This window comes from Microtus pennsylvanicus, chromosome 15 (genome assembly GCF_037038515.1).
Source record: "Microtus pennsylvanicus isolate mMicPen1 chromosome 15, mMicPen1.hap1, whole genome shotgun sequence".
Lineage (NCBI taxonomy): Eukaryota > Metazoa > Chordata > Mammalia > Rodentia > Cricetidae > Microtus > Microtus pennsylvanicus.
In genome coordinates this window covers 29,679,459-29,699,615 of record NC_134593.1, presented here as the reverse complement: position 1 = coordinate 29,699,615, position 20,157 = coordinate 29,679,459, and the positions used below count along the sequence as shown (strand labels likewise).

The 20,157-nt window shown below is 44.6% G+C and overlaps 1 protein-coding gene across 2 annotated transcripts in view; it reads left to right on the top strand.

The window, feature by feature from the left end:
* Window positions 1-20,157, top strand: part of Piwil2 (piwi like RNA-mediated gene silencing 2) — a 54,084-nt gene that overhangs the window by 17,928 nt on the left and 15,999 nt on the right. For both annotated transcript variants that reach the window (XM_075949384.1, XM_075949383.1), the window contains exons 10-19: window positions 2,681-2,869; window positions 3,389-3,473; window positions 5,143-5,232; window positions 6,842-6,982; window positions 9,068-9,181; window positions 10,304-10,492; window positions 13,242-13,343; window positions 14,202-14,318; window positions 14,858-14,946; window positions 17,033-17,138. In XM_075949384.1, the coding sequence (XP_075805499.1) occupies window positions 2,681-2,869; window positions 3,389-3,473; window positions 5,143-5,232; window positions 6,842-6,982; window positions 9,068-9,181; window positions 10,304-10,492; window positions 13,242-13,343; window positions 14,202-14,318; window positions 14,858-14,946; window positions 17,033-17,138 (1,222 nt within the window). The remainder of the gene's footprint in view (window positions 1-2,680; window positions 2,870-3,388; window positions 3,474-5,142; window positions 5,233-6,841; window positions 6,983-9,067; window positions 9,182-10,303; window positions 10,493-13,241; window positions 13,344-14,201; window positions 14,319-14,857; window positions 14,947-17,032; window positions 17,139-20,157) is intronic.

The following is a 20,157-nucleotide window of genomic DNA, read 5'->3' as shown; positions in this document are numbered from 1 at the left end:
TGAGTTTACAGAGTTCACCTGCCTCTGCCTCCCAAGTGCTGGGATTAAAGGTGTGCATCACCACTGCCTGGCTCTAAAATGCCTTTTTTAGTTGTAAGGTTTGTGTATTTTAGATACAGATAGCCTATCAGATACACAATGCAGGATATTTTCTTTCATGTGCGTTGTCTTTCCTATCTTGGTTAGGGTTTCTATTGCTGTGATGAAGCGCCATGACCAAAGCAGAGTGGGAAGGAAAGGGGTTTACACATCACTTACATCACTTACACACTTACACAGCACTGTTCACCATCAAAGGAAGTCAGGATCTCAAACAGGGCAGGAACCTGGAGTCAGAAGCTGATGCAGAGACCATAGAGGGCTGTTCCTTACTGGCTTGCTCGTCATGACCTGCTCAGCCTGCTTTGTTATAGAACCCAGGACCACCAGCCCAGGGATGGCCCTACCCACAATGAGCTGGGCTTTTCTACATTGATCACTAATTGAGAAAATGCCTTACAGCTGGGAGTTGTGGCTCATGCCTTTAATTCCTGCACTCAGGAGGCAGAGGTAGGTGGGCCTCTATAGGATCTCTGTAGGCCAACCTGGACTATAGAGTGGGTTCTAAGACAGCCAGGGATACACAGAGAAATCCTTTGTCTTGAAAAACCAAAAAAGAAAAAAAAAGAAAATGCCTTACAACTGAATCTTATGGAGGCATGTTCACATTTGAGGTTCTCTCCTTTCAGATAAGACTAGCCAGCACCTTTCTTCCCTCCCTCCTTCTACCCTCCCTCTTTCTTGTGAAACAGGATCTGGTTATGTAGCCCTGACTGGTCTGGAACTTACAGTGTTGGCCTCGGAACTCACAGAGATCTGCCTGCCTTTGCCTCCTTCCTGATAGGACTAAAGATGTATATCACTACTCCTGGCCCAGTTGCCTTATTTTTCGTAGAACTCTTTGGCACATAAAAACTTTCAGCTTGATAAAGATAAAAACCATTTATTTTTTCATTAATCTATTTGCCTTTAATTACATTTTATATATATGTGTGTGTGTGTGTTTGTTTACTTGCATGTGTTCCCGTGTATGCCTGTGCTCAGAGTGTATATGGAAGTCAGAGGGCAACTTACAGAAGTCAGTTTTCTCTTTCCACCCATGTGGTTCCTGGGGATCCAGTAGCAAGTGCCTTCACTCACCAAGGCATCTCATGGCGTTTTTTTTTTTGTTTGTTTGTTTTGTTTTGTTTTAGATTTTAAATTATCCATATTTTTTTGTGTATAAAAGTTGTTCTAATAAATGTGCGTGGGGTGTGTGTGTGTGTGGTTTTAGGTATGAAAAAGCCAGGATTTTAAAGGCCAGGATTTTAAACTTTTTGTAGGTGATAACCTCAGGGTAGCTCATTATCGCTCTGTCCCCTCAGCCCTCTGTGGGTGCTTTATTGATTGTAATGAGATGTGAGCACCCTCGGCCCAGGAGGCGCTGTGCAGGGTGACTGGCGTCACCACGTTACCACTTTGCTTTAGATTGGCATGAAAAAGCAGATTAAAACAGTAATTTAAAGTTCACTAGAAGTAGCCACAAACCCTTTTGCCCCATGAGCACACATCAAAGAAGGGCTTCTCTGTGAGCAGAGCAACCTTACAGAGCTGTGGGACAGAGATGTTCTGTGCTCTGAACCACTTAGTCATGGTTCTTTAGGCCCAACACTTATGGTTTAGCTTGTGGTTTAAAATAAAAATTATGGACAAATTACAGAACTTTCCACTCTTAGTTTTAGTTGGAGGTCATGAGTATTTAATTAAAATTTAAAATTTTATGTATATGGGTGTTTTGCCTGTGTGTACATACATGTGTGTGCCACAGGTGTCTCTGTGCCCACAGAGTCCCGAAGAGAGTCAGATCTGCTGGGATTGGAGTTACAGATGGTTACATGTGAGCCTCCATGTTACACGCTGGGAGCTGAAACTGGTCCTCTGTGAGATCATGTGCTCTAAACCACGGAGCTAGCTTTCTGGTCTCAATTTTTGGTTTGTTTTTGTTTTGTTTGTTTTTTCAGACAGGGTTTCTCTGTGCAACAGTTCTGGCTGTCTTGCAACTCACTCTAGACCAGGCTGGCCAAACTCAGAGATCGACCTGCCTCTCCCTCCTGAATACTGGGATTAGGTGTGAGCATTTTTTTTTTAACAATGCAAGTGACTTTTCTTTGGGGAACCTCAGTTAATAAACCAACAGTTACCTGAGTGTGGTTGACACCTTTAGACTCCTAAGGGTAGAGGTAAGCAAATCTCTGTGAGTTCAAGTCCATCCTGGCCTACATAGTAAATTCCAAGCCAGCCAAGGCTACATTATAGTGAAACCATGTTTCCCAAAGAGGAAGTGAGTTGGGGTTGACTAGAGAGATGGCCCAGTGGCTAAGAGCACTTGCCCCAGCTGATGCTGCCCGTCTCCTCTGGCACTTTCAGTTGCGTGCACATGCCCACCTGCAGACACACACACACCACATGCACATAATTAAAACAATAACAATAAGTGCTAAAATGAAAAAGGTAGGTGACTCACATCATGACTGTGACTAATAAGGAGTAAAAGCTGTGATCAGTCCGTAGGCCCTCCCTCATTATTTTGGCACCCCCAATCCCTTTTCCTATGACCCTGAGTGTACGGATGCCATGCAAAGCCTCTTGCCTCTCCCCGAAGGCATGCTATCTACCAGCAGAACAAGGAGCACTTCCAGGACGAGTGCAGCAAGCTCCTGGTTGGCAGTATTGTCATCACCCGCTACAACAACCGCACCTACCGTATCGATGATGTGGACTGGAACAAGACCCCCAAAGACAGCTTTGTGATGTCTGATGGGAAGGAGATCACATTCCTGGAGTACTACAGGTACGAGAGGCTCGCTTGGGTCTGAGGGTGGGGGTGTGATGTGCTCTCCCAGTCTCTGGATTATTGAGTACTGTTAATAGCAGGGTACAGACACTTACAGATCCGTAAACTAGTAATACTCCCGAGACCGAGTGAGCTTGTCTGTGGGGTCTGGCCTGAATGTGTTGCCTTTACAGTAGGTTCTTTTGGCAATAACTACATAAGTGAATTTTGGGCTGTGAATTGTATTTCTCTTGTTGATTTTTGTCTGGTGAGAGAAGTAGAATTCAGCTCTTTAATCAGTAGACTTTTATTGTCCGAGCCCTTTAGCATGATGATCTTTCACACGCTTCTCTCCTGGGCTTACAGCTTCTGTTTTTCGTCTACTAGCAAGGAGACTGTAGCCTGCCTCTTCCACTTAAGTCTGCTATGATCGGTTTCTGATGGATTCTCAGAGGGCCCTGTGCCTGTTGTAAGCTGTAGCAGCATTGGCCGGAGCTGCAGGGAGGGGTGACACTGTTTCTTACTCTCTTACTCCAGCAAAAACTACGGGATTACAGTCAAGGAAGACGACCAGCCACTGCTCATCCACAGGCCCAGTGAGAGACAGAATAACCACGGCACAGTGAGTGACAGTTCTCTGTCCTGTCGGCCACTTCATATGTGTGCACTCACAGGCGTGTCTGCAGGTCTGCAGTGTGGGGGGCTCACTGGGCCTGGCCTTATGTTTCCTCTAGTCAGAGTTGCTAGGCCACATCAGGAGGAGCTGACTACCAAAATGAACAATTAGGTTAAAGGCATTAAGGAGAATTTTGTATAAATAAAGATGGAAATTCTGGGGGCTGGAGATATGATAGAGGGGTTAAGAGCACTGGCTCTTCTTCAAAAGGACCTGGGTTCCATTCTCATCACCCACATGACAGCTCACAATTGTCTATGAACCTAGTTCCAGGGGATCTGAAGCCCTCTTCTGGTCTCTGTGGTACCCAGGTGTACACACACACACACACACACACACACACACACACACACACACACACACGCGCGCGCGCGCGGGCGCGCGCGCGCACATGTACACTAAACACTCTTAAAAAGAGAAAGAGATTAAAACTCTGATTTGGACATGGTAGAACATGCCTGTAATCCCAGCACTTAGGAGACAGACAGATTTCTTGAGTTGAAGGCCAACCTGGTCTACATCATGAGTTCCAGGCCAATCAGAGCTCTGTAGTGAGACTCTGCCTCAATAAAGAAAGAAAGAAAGAAAGAGTTGAGTTTATGGGGGTTGGGGAGATGGCTCAGTGATTAAGAACATAAGTGCTCTTCCTCAGGACCTGAGTTCAATTCCCAACACCCACATCAGGCAGCTTAGAACTACCTATAACTCCAGCTCCAAGGGATCTGACACCTCTGAGCTCTAGGCACTTGCATTCATGTGTGTATACTCCATTACACACATAAACATAATTAAAATAATAAGAATGAATCTTTAAAAAAACACAAGCAAATCTGTAGATTCAGATTCAAATCTGTAGATTTAACAGGAGAAGGGCCCAGAGAATTGCCTTGATACTGTTCTTGATCAATTTTTTTTAAATTTATTTATTGTGTATACACTATTCTTTCTGCGTGTATGCCTAAAGGCCAGAAGAGGGCACCAGACTTTATTTCAGATGGTTGTGAGCCACCATGTGGTTGCTGGGAATTGAACTCAGGACCTTTGGAAGAGCAGGCAATGCTCTTAACTGCTGAGCCATCTCTCCAGCCCCTTGATCTATTATTTTTAATTAGGAAACATCTAGATTTATTTCTGTCTGCCTGTATGTCTCTGCACCACATGCATGCCCGAAGCTCACTGAGGTCAGAGGAGGTGTCTGAGATGTTTCAGATGGTCGTGAGACATTGTGTGGTTCTGGGACCCAAACCTCATTCCTCTGCAAAAGCAGCCATTGTTTTTAACTGCAGAGTCATCTCTCTGGCCTCACCTTTTCAGCTGAGGAGCCTCAGAGCAAGAAGCACTGAGCTTGACCAGCCGTCTTGCCGTTGTCCTGAGGCTCAATAGGGCCAACCTCCCCCCACTTTCCCTCACCTAAACAGCGGCTGTCATGAAGAGGACATTGTGACAGAGGACACTAAGGGTAGACTACATGCGGTGTTTCCTGTTCTCTTGTTCTCTCCCTTGATATTTTATGAAAGTTCCTCTGTGGCAGGTGTATCAGTGCAGACCTGCACCCACCTCCAGTGGGCCCCAGGGTGCCATCTCTGTCCCTCATTTTCCTGTTTTCTTGTCTCAGCTGCTGAAGGGGGAAATCCTGCTATTGCCTGAGCTCTCCTTCATGACGGGGATCCCTGAAAAGATGAAAAAGGACTTCAGGGCCATGAAGGTTGGATGTTTGCTGTTTGGGGGGTACCTACTGTTTGGGGGGAATTGCCTACTTCGAGAAGCCACTTTTGGGATAGTATCCTTACTAGCTCTGACTCCCTGGGCGAGCCTTCCTCTGGGCTCCAGTTTTCCTTCCTGTAGAATCTTATCCACATTCTTTACCACCAGATCCAAGCTTTGGAGGTCTTAGAACAGTGCAGGTCCTGGATTCTAAGTGAAAATGACAGCCCTGTACTCATCTCCCCAGTCTGCCAGTGATAGCTGACTGGTTATGTAACTGTATCGAGACTCCTTGAGAGCACCACGTTACCGTAGTGTTCTCTGGGTCATCAGTTTCTGTGCCGGCGTGGAGGAGAACGAAGCCAAAGCCAGCGAATGGGGAGATGAGAAGTGAAGCTCAGGTCCTGGGAGCATCAGCTCAGCACCGACCAGCAGAGATGGCCCAGCTGTCCTCTGCCTCCTTGCTTTTCTGGACTGTCCCAAACCCACAGACCTTGTAAGATTTTTGAGTAGCATTACAGAGAGCCTAAAGAAGCAGAAAGGCCCTGTGAAAGATTTCTTTCATGTTTACCTTCAGCTCTGACTGTACTGTGCAGGTCAAAGCTTCCTCCCAGCAACACCCAACCCCTAATGACTTTATGATCCCTGTGATATCTGGACAGCCCCGGAGGCTCTGAACAGCAGCTGCATGGTCCATGAGCCTCAGAAGCACCAAGAACTCTTACATGATTCAGATTCCTCACCTGTTGAGTTTCTCTCAAAGCACCTATAATGTGGCAATACTGTGGCAAGTGGTGGGGGTGGGAAACCTTATGGTGGTGCTGACTTTTTTAAAAAATTATTTATTACATATACAGTGTTCTGTCTGCATGCATGTCTTCAGGCCAGAAGAGGGCACCAGATCTCATTACAGGTGGTTGTGAGTCACCATGTGGTTGCTGGGAATTAAACTCAGGACCTCCGGAAGAACAGTCAGTGCTCTTAACCGCTGAGCCATCTCTCCAACCCTGGTGCTGACTTTCTAATACACAAAGACAAAGTGGGAGCCTGAGTGTGGTTCACTGACCTGTTGTATTTGACCCTAGCATAAATATGGGGCTCTATACCCCAGCCCTTCCCCCTACTTCTTCCCCAGATTTTAAATAGATATAATTAAGCCTCCTTCATTCCTGTTCATAGACTCTCTTAGGAATTTTAAATTTGAAGATGCCTTGCAAAAAAAAAAATCAGATGTCATGGAGCAGAGTCAGTATCTTAAAAAAATTGAAACAGGGTCTTGCTATTTAGACCAGGCTAGCCTCAAACCAGGAGATCCACTCGCTTCTGCCTCCTGAGTGCTGGTATTAAAGGCGCGCGTCACCATGGCTCAGCAAGAGAGACAGACAGGGACTTCCGAAAGTTGTTAATTTTGTTACTGAATTTTCTCCATGTACCTCATTCACATTCCTCAGGAGTATTTACAAGAGTCCTTGACTACATTTGACGTTTCCCACTGATTTCCCTGAGCATGAGATTGCTCAGGGGAACATTTCATGCCACTGGGTTTCATTTAGCCTCCTGCTAGAGGAGTAATGCTTAGAACTTGCTATTTTCTTTTTAATTCTGTGTAGGACTTGACTCAGCAGATTAACCTGAGCCCCAAACAGCACCACAGTGCTTTGGAATGCCTGATGCAGAGAATTTCACAAAATGATACAGCCAACAACGAGCTGACCCGCTGGGGGCTCAGTCTGCAGAAGGATGTGCACAAGGTGAGCCGGAGGTGCATGTGTGGAGGTGCATGTGTGCAGGTGCATGTGTGCAGGTGCATGCGTGCAGGTACATGTGTTCAGGTGCTTGTGTGCAGGTGCTTGTGTGCAGGTGTGCAGGTGCATGTGTGTGCAGGTGCATGTGTGGAGGTGCATGTGTGCAGGTGCATGTGTGTGGAGGTGCATGTGTGCAGGTGCTTGTGTGCAGGTGCATGTGTGCAGGTGCATGTGTGCAGGTGCATGTGTGTGGAGGTGCATGTGTGTGCAGGTGCATGTGTGTGCAGGTGCATGTGTGTGGAGGTGCATGTGTGCAGGTGCATGTGTGCAGGTGCATGTGTGCTGGTGCATGTGTGCAGGTGCATGTGTGGAGGTGCATGTTGGAGGTGCATGTGTGCTGGTGCATGTGTGCAGGTGCTTGTGTGCAGGTGCTTGTGTGGAGGTGCTTGTGTGGCATCTGCCCGGAGCAGGGCCTGGAGCTGGGAGGGAAAGGGTGGCCTCCCTGTCCCCTGTGGGGCTTTGCTTTGCTCTTCATTTTATTTCGTTTTTGTTTTTTGTTTATTTATATTTTTTTTATGTGTTCTCTCTTTCTGCCTTGTATGATTTGGGGATCAAACTCAGCCTCTTTTAAATTTTTTAGGGTTGTTTTTCTTAGGTGCTAGAGATTGAATCCTCACCTAAATTATTTTTAAGAGTTCTGTGCCTTTCTTCTGTTTTTAAATGTTTTTTTAAAATTTTTTTAAAGATGTATTTATTAAGCCGGGCGGTGGTGGTGCACATCTTTAATCCCAGCACTCGGGAGGCAGAGGCAGGTGGATCTCTGGGAGTTCGAGGCCAGCCTGGTCTACAAGAGCTAGTTCCGGGACAGGCACCAAAGCTACAGAGAAACCCTGTCTTGAAAAACCAAAAAAAAGATGTATTTATTATGTATGTGATTGCTCTTTCTTCTGGTGTGTCTGCAGGACAGAAGAGGGACTCAGATCCCATTATAGATGGTTCTGAGTCACCATGTGCGTGCTGGGAATTGAACTCAGGTCTACAGAGTGTGTTCCAGTACAGCCAAGCTACACAGACAAACGATGTCTTGAAAAAAAAATTTTGGTTGCATTTTATTTGTTTTGTGTGTGTGTACACAGGAGTATCTCACAGCATGCATGTGGAGGGCAGAGGACTGCTTACAGGAGTAGGGTCTTTCCTCCCACCACAGGGACCTGAGGCTACACAGACAAACGATGTCTTGAAAAAAAAATTTTGGTTGCATTTTATTTGTTTTGTGTGTGTGTACACAGGAGTATCTCACAGCATGCGTGTGGAGGGCAGAGGACTGCTTACAGGAGTAGGGTCTTTCCTCCCACCACAGGGACCTGAGGACCAAACTTGGGTTGCCATACTACAAAGCATGAGAACCTCAGTTTCAGGTCCTCAGTCCCTAACACCACATAAAAAGATATGCCTGGTGCTGTGGATCTGTGTCACATCACACCAAGTGAGCACAGTGTACAGGCAGGCAGAGTCCCAGTGCTCACTGACCAGCCAGTCTAGACAATCTAGGCTTTGGGAGACAGGCTGTCTCAAAAATAAGGCAGAGAGCAATAGAGGAAAACACCTGATGTGAATCCCTGGCCTACACAATCACACACACACACACACACACACACACACACACACACACAAAAAAAAAAAAACATGCACATGCAGCACATGAATTTACACGCCCCAAAACACACTTGCATACATATTATGACATACATACAAAAAAATGTTTATTAGAAAATGATGTCAGTGAAGCCAGCAGGTAAAGCCACTGCTATCAAACCTAACAGCCTAGGTTTTGGGCACTCTGGAGGCACAGTACAGAGGCCACATGATAAGCGCCTCAGGCTCTGGTGACGGCCTTTCTGGCATTGACTCTCTGCCCTACCAAGTTGCAAGTTGGAGGCCAGCGAGACTGTCAAAGAGAGAAATGGAAAGGGGTGGGGCTGTAGCAGGTCAAGTGTGTGTGGAGCTGAACAGGCTTCAGAGGCAATAGTACCAGTATTTTCTGAGGTCTGTAGCTGGCTCCATGTCAGAGGTACTTTATTCTCTGTGTAGATCGAAGGTCGACTTCTACCAATGGAGAGGATTAACTTAAGGAACACTTCATTTGTCACGTCTGAGGACCTGAACTGGGTTAAGGAAGTGACCAGAGATGCTTCCATTCTGACTGTGAGTGATTTCTGAGGTGCTGGAGAATCAGTATTCCCCAGAGTGTGGGAATGGGTGATCTGTGCTCTCTTTGAGAGGAAATACTATCTGAACCACTCTGAGTGGCTCCTGAGCAAGCCCTTCTAGCTGAGTGGGGCTGGAGGGAAGCCCTGTCTGACCACAGACTGAAGAGAAGGAAATACGTTACCATGGGGATTTGTCTGGTGTCAGCCCATCTCCTGCTCTTCCTTTCCTTCTCCTTTCCTCTTTGCCCCTGGGAATTCCCAGGGTTATTTTTATCCATGAAAGAAATCAAATTAAAGCAGGGCTCCCCCAAGAGACAACTCAGTGTTAGTTATTTGCCTCAGAGTATAAAATAGTAGACAATTATTTCTGAATGTTTTCGACCAACTTCGTCTTTGTGGCCATATATAGAAAACATGGAATTTAGAGCTTTTGTTGAAATACAGCAGTGGTGCTGCAACACTTGGCAGGCAGAGGCAGAAGGATCTCTTAAGTTTGAGGGTAGTGTGGTCTTTAGAGTGAGTTCCAGGACAGCTAAGGCTACCCAAAATACCCTATATTAAAAAAACAGCACCAGAAAAAGAAGAAAGAAATCCAGCGTGGTTAAAGAAAAAGCACACTTAGAAGTGCATAACTTGATTTTTACAAATTAAACAGACCTATATAACCAATACCAAGGGCTGAGAAACAAATTTATAGGTACATTTAGCCCTCTCACCATATTTCTTGGTTATTGCCACCCCCGTTTCCTGGAAATAACAACTGTCTGAAGTTGTCAAAAGCATATATTCTTTTTGTTTGTAATGTTTTATATATATAGTATATATATATGTAATGCATATATATATATAAATCAAAAAGTGAATAGTCTGAGGTCTGACTGCTTTCTTTAGTCTTGTGTTCACAAGTTTCATGCATATTGTTGGATGTGTTCGTAGATCTTCCTTTTCATTGTTGTATAGTATTCTGTTATATGACATATATGTTATATGATATATAAGTCTGTGAGAATGATAGGAATTATGTAAGGCAGAGGGACTCAAGCAGAGGGAGTGCAGAGTCACTTACTCTCTGTAGTAATATCTCCACAGTCTAACTACATCGTGTTCTTGTTCCTAGATTCCCATGCATTTCTGGGCACTTTTTTACCCAAAGAGAGCAATGGACCAGGCCAGAGAACTGGTTAACATGTTGGAGAAGATAGCTGGCCCCATTGGCATGCGCATAAGCCCCCCAGCCTGGGTTGAACTGAAGGATGACAGAATAGAGACCTACATCAGGACCATTCAGTCCCTGCTGGGAGTTGAGGTAATGCAGTAACTTCACTGGAGTAAACTTACAATGCTTAATCTTAAATAATCTAGGTTGTCAGTCTGTTAGCGATGCCCAGGAGCCCGTGTCCTTCTCATTTTCTTCAAGCCCTTTGGTTATTTTCATTTCTCGTTCTGTGTTGGCTTTTCCTGTGCTGCTGTGTGCTCCCTCTCGAGCCGTTTCCGTATGAAACTGGCTGAAAGAGCAGCTGCCTTAGTTCATTATCTGTAGAACATGTTGTGCTCAGGAACCAGCTGCTGGGGCCACGTGCTGGCTTCTGGATTCAGTTCTGAGTTGTAACAGAAATGTAATGATCTGGCCCAGGAGGCAAATTGCCCTGGTGATGAACTTGACCCTAGACACATTGACTGATCCTGATAACTGACTAGAACACTGGACCTGGGCACTCCCATCCCAGCTTTCAGACTCTGCCTTTTTATCTCTTTGTAAATAAACATATTTTTCAATTTTATGTATATGAGTGTCTTGCCTGTATGCATGTCTGTCTACAATGTGTATGCCTGTCACCTGAGGATGCTAAAAGAGGGGTCCCAGATCCCCTAGAATTGTGAAGCATGAGTTCTAGTTGGTCCAGAGTCAGATATAGGGGTTAAAGCTGAAGATCAGAGAAGCAGAGCAGCCACTAGAGAGATCTTTTACCTCTATCGGTGCTCAGACCAAAGGGGCGATCCTCAGACTGCCTAGACTGCACTGTGTCTCCACCAAACCTCAGACTCCATACTCCAGTGAGTTCCTGATTCTTCCCCTTTATATTCCTCTCTCCACCCAATCATATCCCTCATGTCTCCACATCCCTAGTGGTGGAATTAAAGGTGTGAGCTACCACCACCTGAATCTGTTTCTGGATCAATCTTGTGTAGCCCAGGGTAGCCTTGAACTCACAGAGATCCATCTATGTAGTAAAAGGAGCGGCAGGCGCTTCCCACAGCCCAGCTCCCAGCTGCCTGGGACAGATACCCTCCTACACCATTTCCCCTTTTTCTGTTTAAACAAAAAAGAAAGGCTTTAACTTTAACATAGTAAAATTACATATAACAAAACAGTTATCAAACAAGAATTACAGTTACAATATTTATATCTATTTTATCTTTTATCATAACTAAGGAAAACTATAACTATCTATCTATTCTTCACCTTCATCAAAGACTCCAGAAGGATATATTACCTAAGTAAACAAGAAGTAAGCAACTTCCAAAACTCTAGAAATGACAGAGACATCTCGCTGCCTGGACAGTCACCTAAAGTTCTTCTGTACCATTGGGGCATCTATCTTTGGCCTTCAGGCCCATAGTATCCAACAGATATTTCCATGAAGCAGGAAATTTCAAAGACAGTTCAGTCACTTTCTGCTGTGTCCTGCAGAATGTCTCACAGACTCTTTCATGAATCAGGAACCCCGAAAGACCATCTCACCTTTAGGCAAGTTCAGCAGTCCTCTCTCTGTGGGTTCTTGGTGTCTAGTTTATACAACAGTCCAGGCAAGAGCAGTTTCTTGCCCAAATGGCTAACCAACTCCATAAGGAGCCTCTTCGATGCCCATCTTCCTCTTGAAGTAGATTGGTGCTGCCAGGAACAGACGTGTCTCATTGTCATGAAAAGTCCTAAGTTCTAACCTCTTATTGGCTAGATCTCACATATTGATTCAACCCTTTTCTAATAATCTGTATCACCACTTGACTGTGGCTTACCAGGATGAGTCTAACCTATGTAAGAGCTATCCAATAAGAGGTTAGAACTAATGGGCCAGGCAGTGTTTAAATGAATACAGTTTCTGTGTTATTATTTCCGGGGCTAACCTAGCCATGCGGGAGCAAGGCGGGATGAAAAGCAATCCTGCTTGCCTCATCACTACACATCTGCCTCTGTCTCCCGAGTCTTTGGATTAAAGGTGCATGCTACCACTCCCTGGCCTCTAGTTGCAAGCTTTATTTATGAAAATACAAATAAACTATCACTACGGAACTGGAGTTGCAGACTGTTGTGAGCTGCCATTGAACCCAGGTCCTCTGCAAGAGCGGCAAGTGCTCTTAACCACTAAGCCATCTCTCTAGCTCTTTGTAAGTAGAGGAGGAAGACAAGGAGAGGATGGCGGGAGAAGAAAAGTCATTGGCAGTAATTCAGTAATAATCCCATGAGCCTAAGAGTCTGGTGAGTTGAATTGTTTTGGGTAGGTCAGTCCTAGAGTTGGAGCATCAGCCTCTTGAAAGGTCCTCTGTTTTGATGTTGACTAAGGGTCTTGGGAGATAGAGACTCCTACCAGGTCTGTTGCTGGCAGGGTCTGTTTTCCCTAGACAGAAAGCAAGGACTATCTACTGTGGACTTGGCTTCATTCCCTCTGCACTTGGCTCTGCATACTTCCGTGTGGTGCTATGTGCCATGCTTCCTCAGCTGAAGTCCTGTGGTCTGACACATTGCTTAGTTGACTGAAGAGCACAGGAAAGTCATTGAGGGAAGTTAGAGCAGTAGTCATAGAACCCTAGCATCCTTCCCAGCCTAGCCCTTTTCTAGAATCCGAAGCCTCCTAGTCAATAAACAGTAGTAGTCATGGCTAGCTCTAGGTGTAAGTAATGTATTACTGTCCTATCCATGAACAGCAGCCCCGAGATTCAGAGGATGTTTCTGGAATGTCCACCAGCTATGTTTCAGTTCCTTGTCTACCATATCTGTGTCACATGAAAGTCCCCAGAGCAATCAGAGCCTGACCATGTATGCTTCTCTCCTCCAGGGGAAGATACAAATGGTCGTTTGCATCATCATGGGCACACGGGATGATCTCTATGGGGCCATCAAGAAGCTATGCTGTGTGCAGTCCCCAGTACCCTCACAGGTGAGCTCTGGAAGCTGACGTAGCCACTGGAGGCCAGAATGGGGAAAGAGAGCTGTATGCTGCCAGGTTCCAATCAGAATGAGCTAGCAACAGTAGGGGGCTCTTTCTGCTTCTTACAATCCCCAGGGGGCTTCCCCATGACCAAGCCTGGATGTGTGGGCTTCACTCTGAGAAGGGAAGATATTTTTCTCTAGGGAGCTATGAAAATGACACTCTTAATAAGGTGAAAGTTTTAGTATGTTTTTGAATGTTCATTGTGGGTTATGTGCATATATGCCTAGTGGTCCAAGAATCCGAATTAACAGTCATGCTAATTCAAGCCTCCTAAATAGTATATTCAGTCTCAGTATTCATGGTCTTTTGAGACAGTCTCATACTCTCTGTGTACACAAAGATGACTTTGAATTCCTCTCTCTCCTGCTTCTGCCTACCTCCCTAACACATACACAAAGTACTGGAATTACAAGCATGTCACCATGCCTGGCCTATCTGTGGATTCTGTATCAGCTGATTCACCACACATAGTTTAAAACATTCTAAAAGAAAATTACACCTCTACTGAGCTCATCAGACTCCCAAGGAAAACCCCTGTGCTTATTCCCTAAGCAACACAGGATAGCAACCATTTACATAGTGATTACATTCAGCCTAAAAGTAATGGTGATCTGGGTGTATAGGAGGGTGTGCGGCAGCTATACACAAATCCTGCACCATTCCAAGGGAGGGAGTTGAGCATCTTCTGATTTCAGTTTCCTTGTTAGAAGGGACAGGGGAAGGGCATGGAGCCAGAGATGTTAGTGCTTTAGAATTGTTAATATTTCCTACGAGACTGATGATCTTCTGATCCTGTCACTATAGGTCATCAATGTCCGAACCATTGGTCAACCCACCAGACTTCGGAGTGTGGCTCAGAAAATTTTACTTCAGATGAACTGTAAACTGGGGGGTGAGCTCTGGGGAGTGGATATTCCATTGGTGAGTGTCTGTTCTGTGTCTGACTCTTTCCCATCCTTCCATCTTGTCATCCTTCTGTTCTCAGTGTGGGCTCAGGTCCACTGGCTGCTGCATGTTACTAGGCAGACCAGGAGCTGAGCATGCACTTTATGTTTTGAAGTGTTGAAAAGTTAAGGTCAACATTTCTGACCTGTGAAGGTTATCTTTCTCCAGGCCCCAGTACTTTAAGTACACTTTGGCTGGAATACACGGCATTGGCTGCATCTGTTTACCACTCAAAAGGCAGAGTTACAAGGTTCCTAGGGGACTCTCAACTCCTAAAGTCTGAAGATTACCTCATTTGTCCTCTGATTGAAAATACTTGCTGACCTGGTCTAGATCTGACTTGGTTTACTTTGTTTAGATAATGTCAAGTTGATTGCAGTCTTTGTTTCTTTTATAGAACTTGTTTTCAATATAAATTATAAGGGAATTTGCTTTGAAGTTGAGATAATAAAGATAGAGCAATGGATTGTTTGGGTTTGAACTTTTGCTTTTGTCTTTTTGTTTTTCAACCCTAGAAACAGTTAATGGTGATTGGGATGGATGTGTACCACGACCCCAGCAGAGGCATGCGCTCTGTGGTTGGCTTCGTTGCCAGCATAAATCTGTAAGCAATAATCTTAGCTATTTTAGTATTAGCTACCTCATTTTGATGCCTGGTCTTATTATAAATTCATCAGATGATTTTTGGGCACTCTTGTATCATAGTATAAGAAACAGTAAGTTCCTTCCTCTGGTCTCTAATATCTGTATTTATGTGATTGCCACACTTATTAGACACAGACCTGCTCCCTGTACTCTGCAGCCCTTGCAAGGACAGAGGCTGCCAGCACCTGTGTTATTAGCTTTTTTAGAAATAGAATTGTTATTGGTGAAGGTGTGTGTGTGTGGTTCACATGCCAAAGGTCAACATCAGTTGTTTTTTTTTTGAGATAGATTCTATGTAGTCCTATAACTCACTGTATAGACAGATTGGCCTCAAACTCACAGAGATTACCTGCCTCTGCCTCCAAGTGTTGGGATTAAAGACATGGGCATCACACCAGGCTCAAATGTCTTTTTCAAATGTCCTCTGTCCCATTTTTTTTTCTCTTTCTATGTGTATGGGTATTTTGCCTGCCTGAATGTATTTGTACCACATGCATGCCTGGTACCAAGGAGGCCAGAAGAGGGCATAAGGTCCCGCGGAACTGGAGTTACAGCTATGAGTCGCTATGTGGGTGCTGGGAATCAAACCCAGGTCCTCCAGAAGAACAGCCAGTTCTTTTAACTGCTGCACCATCTCTCTATCCCCTCCACTCTATTTTGGAAACAGGATCTTTCTCAGTGAACCTGGAGCTTGACAATTCTTCTAAATTGCCTGGTCTACAAGTTGTTCAGATTTTCTTCTAGCTCTTCAGATTTGCCCCTAGGTCTGTGATTACTGGTACATACCACTATGCCCAGTTTCTACAAGAGTACTGGGGCTCAAACTAGATCCTGATGCTTGTGCAGCAAGCACTTTACCAACTGAGCCATCTCCCCAACCCCCAATGAAGTTGTTTTTAAAATATTTATTTAATGTATATGAGTGTCCTGTCTTCACAGATACCAAAGAGGGAATCAGATACCATTACAGATGGTTGTGAGCTTATGGTTGCTGGGAGTTGAACTCAGGACCTCTGGAAGAGCAGCTAGTGCTCTTAACTGCTGAGCCATTTCTCTAGCCCCTAAAGTGGTTTTATTATTTGTTATAAATATGAAAATCAGTTGTGCTCAGTGCGCATATCTGTAGAAATTTAGAAAGCATGTGCCCCTAATGTCCATCCTTCACTAACTGTCACAAGGCTTGCTGCAGATAGACCCTCACGCTCTTGTGCATGCTTGTGAAGCGTACGGTTGTGTGGCCCTTAAGCAGTTTTATCGAATGAACATCGTGGATCATATGTTTACAGATTGAGGAGGTCACATCACTAGATGATGTAATTTTCTAAAATATTAGATACATATGTGTATTTGTTTATATAAATGGACGATTACCGTGCACAGTCTTCATCAGTTTGCGTTTGTGTATGTAGTGCCAGATATGGAACCCACAGTCCTACACATGCTAGGCAAGGGCTCTGCCAGTGAGCCACACCCACTCAGCCCATCATTTTATTTTATGTACATAAACTGTAATTTGAATATTTCCCACATCAATATGATGAACTCTCTTTAGCTCTGTTCTGCACTGAACTGGCCGACCACTGTGTTCTCACTAAATAATCCTGTGTTGGTTGTTAGCAAGTTGCCACCGTTTTCTGTTGGAAGCAGTTTGTGATAAGTACCCATAATCACATACATTTTGAAAGTTTTGTGAAAAATTCTAAATAATGGTTTACATGTATCTCCCAATCTCTTTATTCTGTTTAGTAACAATAATAATTAGTATTATTATTTGTGTGTGTGTGGTATTGGGGGTGTGGCACATTTTTGGAGGCTGGAGGCCACCCCGTGATGGAGTCAGTTATCCCTTCCACCTCCACATGGGTGTGGGTATTGAATTCAGGTCGTTAGGCTTGTACTGACCCCACAAATGCATTTGACAGGTAGATATGTTTTGAGTTGACTCAAAAGGAGCCTTGTGTGTGAACAGCAGACTGCAGGTCTCCTGTTGAATGGCTGCTCACTGCCCTTTCTCTTTGTCTCTCCTTTCCCCTGCACCTGCTTAGCACACTCACCAAGTGGTATTCGAGGGTGGTGTTCCAGATGCCACATCAGGAAATTGTGGACAGCCTGAAGCTCTGCCTGGTGGGCTCCTTGAAAAAGTACTATGAGGTGAGGAGACCAGAAATCCTAACATTTCCACATTTTTAAGTTTGATTTCTATTTTTAAGCTCTGAGCAGATATCTGGCATGGCAGGAGGAAATGAAAGATGATTCTGAACTGTGGTCCATTAGAGAGCTCAGTGTCCGGTTTCAGGCTTCTGTAGAACAGCTACAGAACCCAACTCGGCACCTCGGTGTGGTAAATTAAAATCTGCCTGGCAAGCTGGGTGGTGGTGGTGCGCGCCTTTAATCCCAGCATTTGGGAGGCAAAGGCAGGAAGATCTCTGTGAATTCTGGTCTACAGAGTGAGTTCCGGAACAGGCTCCAAAGCTACACAGAGAAACTTTGTCTCAAAATAAAGATGTGCCTGGTTGACCATGGGGCCTGCAGAGGTAATTCCCATGCCCTTGCTAGATGAGTTGGCAGTGAATGTCAGAGTTAAAACTTATTAATTTACTCAACTGTTTATTACTATCATTAGCTGCTGATTCTTCGTTTTGGTTTAGAACAAAAGCTTCACTGTAAGTCACGTCTCATAATTTCAAAGAATGCTACCCATGGGGAGTTGCTGTCATTAAGCTGATACGAGGGCTTAAAGGAGTGAGCAAGTAAGGTTCTGAGTTTCCCGCTGGCCCGGACATCAAAGGCGGCAGTCGGGCCAGTGGTGTGTTGGTGTAGGGTAGACCACAGGGAACTTTGGATTGTATGTGACTGAAGTCATTCTCTGCACCTCCACCTTGTTTCTTTATGAAATTAAGATCCGTGCAGTGTCCTCATGTGTTAGAAGATCCAAATGATGTGGGAATTTATCAACAAGCTCTGTTATTTCTTTTCTTACTACTGTTTCCTCGAAAACTCTGTCTTCTGGACCTAACTCCGAGATGACTTCTGGGACACTTTCTGTTTTCTCCTTGCTGTTCCCTCCCAAACAAAATGTTGGTTTGTGTTCTTCTCCCAAAGTCCTCCATCATGTACCGTCTACTAGTTATCACATCTTGATAACTGGAGTTTGTTGTCTGTCATTACCTATCCTCCTCTGTTTGGTGATGTGTGGGAGCAGACTCAGGGCCTTGCACATGCTAAGGAAATGCTTTTACTTTTGAGCTATATTCCCAGACTCTCACTGGTTTTTTGTTTTTTGTTTTTTGTTTTTTTTTTTTTTTGGTTTGCTTTTTGTTTTTTGAGACAAGGTCTCTCTATGTAGCCTTGGCTGTCCTGGAACTCCATTTCTAGACCAGACTGGTCTTGAACTCCTAGAAACCCACCTGCCTCTGCATCACAGATGCCACCATATTCAGCTTGGGAATGCCTTTCTCTCCATTCATTCATGGTTTCCTCTCATCTGTTTATGCTTACCTTTTCTGGTTTTCTAGATGGAAGACTCCGACTTTTTATGTCTTTTCTAGCAAATGTTAATTTCAGAAATGTCATTGTTGATAAAAAGAATCTAGGGCTAAACAATGAAGTTTACCTAATCTTACCCCATTCAGAAGGCCTACCAGTTGGAAATTTGGGTGGATCCCCAAATCTCACTCCTGGTTGATAGTTTGCTTAGGGGATCCAGAACTCACTAAAAGCCGCTATATCTGTCTTTGGGGTTTGTTTTAGGAAAAGAATAGAGATGTAGGACAGCTAGGAGAAGAAATGCTCCGTTCAAGTCAGAAAGTCCTATATAGGGAACATCAGTGGTTCTCTCCCTGTGAAGGCAGAACACTTGGGTTCCTGGCACCAGGATATGATAAGGCATGCGGAGAGCTGCCAACCGTGACCTGAGTCTTGGATCCAGAAGTTCACCAGAAGTTCACTGGGATGCTTACGTGGGTGTGGTGGGCTGATAAATTGCCCTTTTGATTGATTGCACTCTATAATGTCTGTAGTCTGGCTTGTATGCAGCCTGTGATGCCTCTGTTCACATAGCTTTATAGCTAATGAATGGGCAGACTTGCTGTGAGGCTTGCACTGGCTTTGTGTTCACTGTGTGGCCCAGGCTACAGTCTCTGTCTGTGATTATTCTGCTTTAGCTGCCTAAGTCCTGGGATGACAAGTGTGTACTACCAAATCCAACTTCAAGGGTTTCTTCAGATTTGTGAGCCTCTTCTCTCCATCCTGTGGTGACGGCTGATTATCAGTCACCAGAGGGCCAAGGCTGCAGGTGGGCACAGGAAAGCACTAGAGTAAGTTAATCAGAGTCCCTTCGAATGGATTATAAATCACATTTGAATTTTATCTGCTGATCCAAGATAGTGATGTTCTCCAGTTTCCTTTAAAGGGAAGTCCCTCCAGAGCCCACATGATCTGCTCGTTTATTGTGAGCATTGTGCTTGGCTTTGGTTTGAAAAAGGAACACACAGAGGCCCATTCTCCTTATTTGCTGTTGTTTGCTTTTAGAGCTGAGGTCTGATATTATAGCTTAGGCTATTCTGGAAGTCACTGTTAATTTGGGCTCGAATTACAGATGCGAGTCATGATGTCCAGTCTGCTTCAGTTTAATTAAAGAGCTAATTAAAGAAGAAAATAAGGAAGTGGAGATGAAAACAAAACAACCGAAATGCAGAGAAATGAGGGTAGCTTTGGGTGCCTTTACCCAAAAGACATGCAGCTAAGAGGTTGCAGAGTTACTCAGCATTAGAGAAAGTCTCCAAGAGACAAAATTAAAGCCAAGCCCCCCACCCCAGTTCCCATCATGCTTGTCCTGCGTATATATATTTCCTACTCTTTGGGATGCGAATCCTAAATATTACCAAGCTTAAAGCAAAAAAAAAAAAATGGAGACAAATGACTTATTTTATCACTCTATGTGGATGGGTCTGCTGTGACTGCTGCCTTAGCAGAAATGAATACTAAAGTTCTCGGCAGGAAGTGACGCCATCCCAGAGAGCAGCCAACCAGTGTGTGGGGAGAGAAAATGAGAAAAAAAAACTGAGTAACTCATAGAAGATTCCCGTAATCCATCAGATATCCTGCATGTGGTGATACACTTCCGTTATCTCAGCTTCTCCAGAGGCTGAGACTGGAGGATTGCCCTTGT